This window comes from Arachis stenosperma, chromosome 4, assembly GCF_014773155.1.
Source record: "Arachis stenosperma cultivar V10309 chromosome 4, arast.V10309.gnm1.PFL2, whole genome shotgun sequence".
Classification (NCBI taxonomy): Eukaryota; Viridiplantae; Streptophyta; class Magnoliopsida; order Fabales; family Fabaceae; genus Arachis; species Arachis stenosperma.
Window position 1 is genome coordinate 113,604,695 of NC_080380.1, and position 2,591 is coordinate 113,607,285.

At 48.4% G+C, this 2,591-nt stretch overlaps 1 protein-coding gene across 1 annotated transcript; it reads left to right on the forward strand.

Annotated features, from left to right (window-relative positions):
• The first annotated feature begins 254 nt into the window (after positions 1-254).
• Positions 255-1,976, forward strand: LOC130975332 (uncharacterized). The gene is made up of 2 exons (XM_057900143.1): positions 255-1,531; positions 1,640-1,976. The coding sequence occupies exons 1-2, from the start codon at positions 255-257 to the stop codon at positions 1,974-1,976; spliced, it is 1,614 nt and encodes a 537-aa protein (XP_057756126.1).
• Positions 1,977-2,591: the final 615 nt, after the last annotated feature.

The following is a 2,591-nucleotide window of genomic DNA, read 5'->3' on the forward strand; positions in this document are numbered from 1 at the left end:
GTATCAAATTATAATAGAGTAATTCGAATTAACTTAATTCGAATTACTAGGTTAGGCTGAAGAAGCACATAATTCGAAACATATTGCTTCGAATTATGTAGGAATTGTAATTCGAATCCAATTGATTCGAATTATATATATATATATATATATATATATATATATATAGTGCAAATTTAGTTGATTCGAATTACAATGAACCGGAGCTGTATATATATGCTGCGAACTCACGTTGCTCTCAACAAAGAGGTGAGATGGGTAGTGAGGATAGTTTCCTAGTGCTGATACATCACAGAGGGTCGATTAAGAAGAAAACTCGGTCCAGCGTGAAGTTCACTGATAAGGATCCCCTATGTATTATCGTGAGGCCGACAACCACCTACGATGCTCTTGTTAGCTCTGTGCTGGAGAAGCTTGGTCTCGAAGGAGTTAAAAGGGTTAAGAAGTTTTTCTATCGCATTCCAACGGCGATGCTCCATGATACTGTGAAGTATGATTGTTCCACGATTGGGAGTGATGAGGACTTGCAGGTTATGTTTTTTTGTCGTAGGCAGTTTCCCGAGGTAAGGACACCAGAGTTGTTGGCAAAGTTGGTTGATGTGGTATCTAGCTCGGGTGGTTCGAACCGGAATGCCAATACTATAGCCGCGGTTGCCGGCTCGAGCTCGAGACCTGGGGTTGCTTCATCCTCCGTTCCTGTGTATGAGCCACCGATGCAGCCTGTTGCCTCCCCTTCGTTTGCCGTTGATCTGAGCGGCAATGTTGGAGACGAGGTTCGATATGCAGAACATGTTCCCACCGAAGTGCATTGTCCTACACCGGCTGGTGTTGGTGAGGGTTTATTTGATGATGCAGATGACGATGACGTCGAGCCGGATATGATCGTTGATGACAGCGGCGATGATCTTGGAACTACTGATCCGAGAAGGGCTACAGGTGGATCTAGTTCTGGCACACAGCAGTACCCACCCCATTTTTCATCGTTGGACATGGATGCCATGAGGCAGGTCGAATATCCTTTGCAGGCCTCTGGATTTGGTGCCAGAGATACGGAAGGGTCTGCCGGTATGACGGAGTTCCAGGTTGGCCAACAATTTCAGGATAAAGATGACGCGTTGTTGAGTGTGAAGACTTACAGCATCCGCCGAGGGATCCAGTACAAGGTCGTTGAGTCTGACTACCGCAGGTATGTGGGAAAGTGTTCTGAGTTTGGGAATGGGTGCACATGGTTAATTCGGTTGAGCCTCCGACAGCGGAAGGGCATCTGGGAAGTGAAGCGGTACAACGGACCGCATACCTGTCTCGCCACCTCCATCTCCAGCGACCATAGGAGTCTGGACTACCATGTGATAGCGACATTCATTATGCCGATGGTTAGGGCTGATGCCGCCGTCAACATCAAGGTGCTTCAAAATACCACGGCCGCACACTTTGGGTTCAGGCCAACGTACAGGAGGGTATGGATGGCGAAGCAGAAGGCCGTTGCTGTCATATATGGGGACTGGGATGAGTCGTACAACGAGCTCCCTCGGTGGGTGTTAGGAGTTCAGCTGACGATGCCTGGCACTGTAGCCGTCCTAAGGACTTGCCCTGTTCGAGTTGGGGGATAGCATGACGAGTCTCAGGCTTATTTTCATAGGCTGTTCTGGACTTTCCCCCCTTATATCGAGGCATTCCGTCATTGCAAGCCGTTGGTGAGTATTGACGGCACCCATCTATTTGGCAAGTATGGGGGAACGTTGCTAGTTGCGATTGCACAGGACGAAAACTCCAACATACTCCTCGTGGCATTTGCACTAGTTGAGGGTGAGAATGATGAGTCATGGTCTTTCTTTCTTTCCCATCTCTGTGAGCACGTGACACCTCAACCGGGTTTGTTAGTTATTTCAGATAGGCATAACGGCATCAAGGCAGCCCTCGAGGCTCCCGATGGGGGATGGCTACCTCTGGCTGCATACAGGGCATTCTGCATTTGACACGTGGCAGCGAATTTTGCCCTGACCTTCAAGGGAAAAGATGCCCGGAGGCTTCTTGTTAACGCCGCATATGCGAAGACCGAAGTGGAGTTCGACTACTGGTTTGACATTCTGTGATCTGAGAATCCGGCAATGTGTGACTGGGCGAACCGAATTGAGTATTCGTTTTGGACATAGTATTGTGATGAGGGTCGGAGATTCGAGCACATGACAACCAATATTTCGGAATGTGTCAATTCAATCCTGAAGTGGGTAAGAAACCTCCCTGTTTGCTCGCTGGTGAAAGCCACATACGGAAGACTGGCTGAGCTATTTGTCCGTAAAGGTAGGGAGGCCGAGGCTCAGATGGGTACTGGACAACAATTCAGTCAATACTTAGTAAAGTGTATCGAGGCCAACCTGAAGACAGCCAGGTGCTTCACGGTGACTGTTTATGACAGGGATAACTCGGAGTACACCGTGGCTGAGACGACTCCGATAGGTTCATTCTCACTTGGTACGTACAGGGTTTCACTAGGGTCTAAGACTTGTGATTGTGGATACTTCTAAGCACTTCATTTCCCGTGTCCTCACGCACTGGTCTGCTGTGATTATTCACGTCTTACATGGCAGCCT

Bases quoted from the DNA above. Each gene is read 5' to 3' on its own strand.
- LOC130975332 (XM_057900143.1), top strand. From the start codon at position 255: ATGGGTAGTGAGGATAGTTTCCTAGTGCTGATACATCACAGAGGGTCG. The intron at 1,532-1,639 runs GTGGGTGTTAGG...TTATTTTCATAG, and splicing joins TCGTACAACGAGCTCCCTCG to GCTGTTCTGGACTTTCCCCC.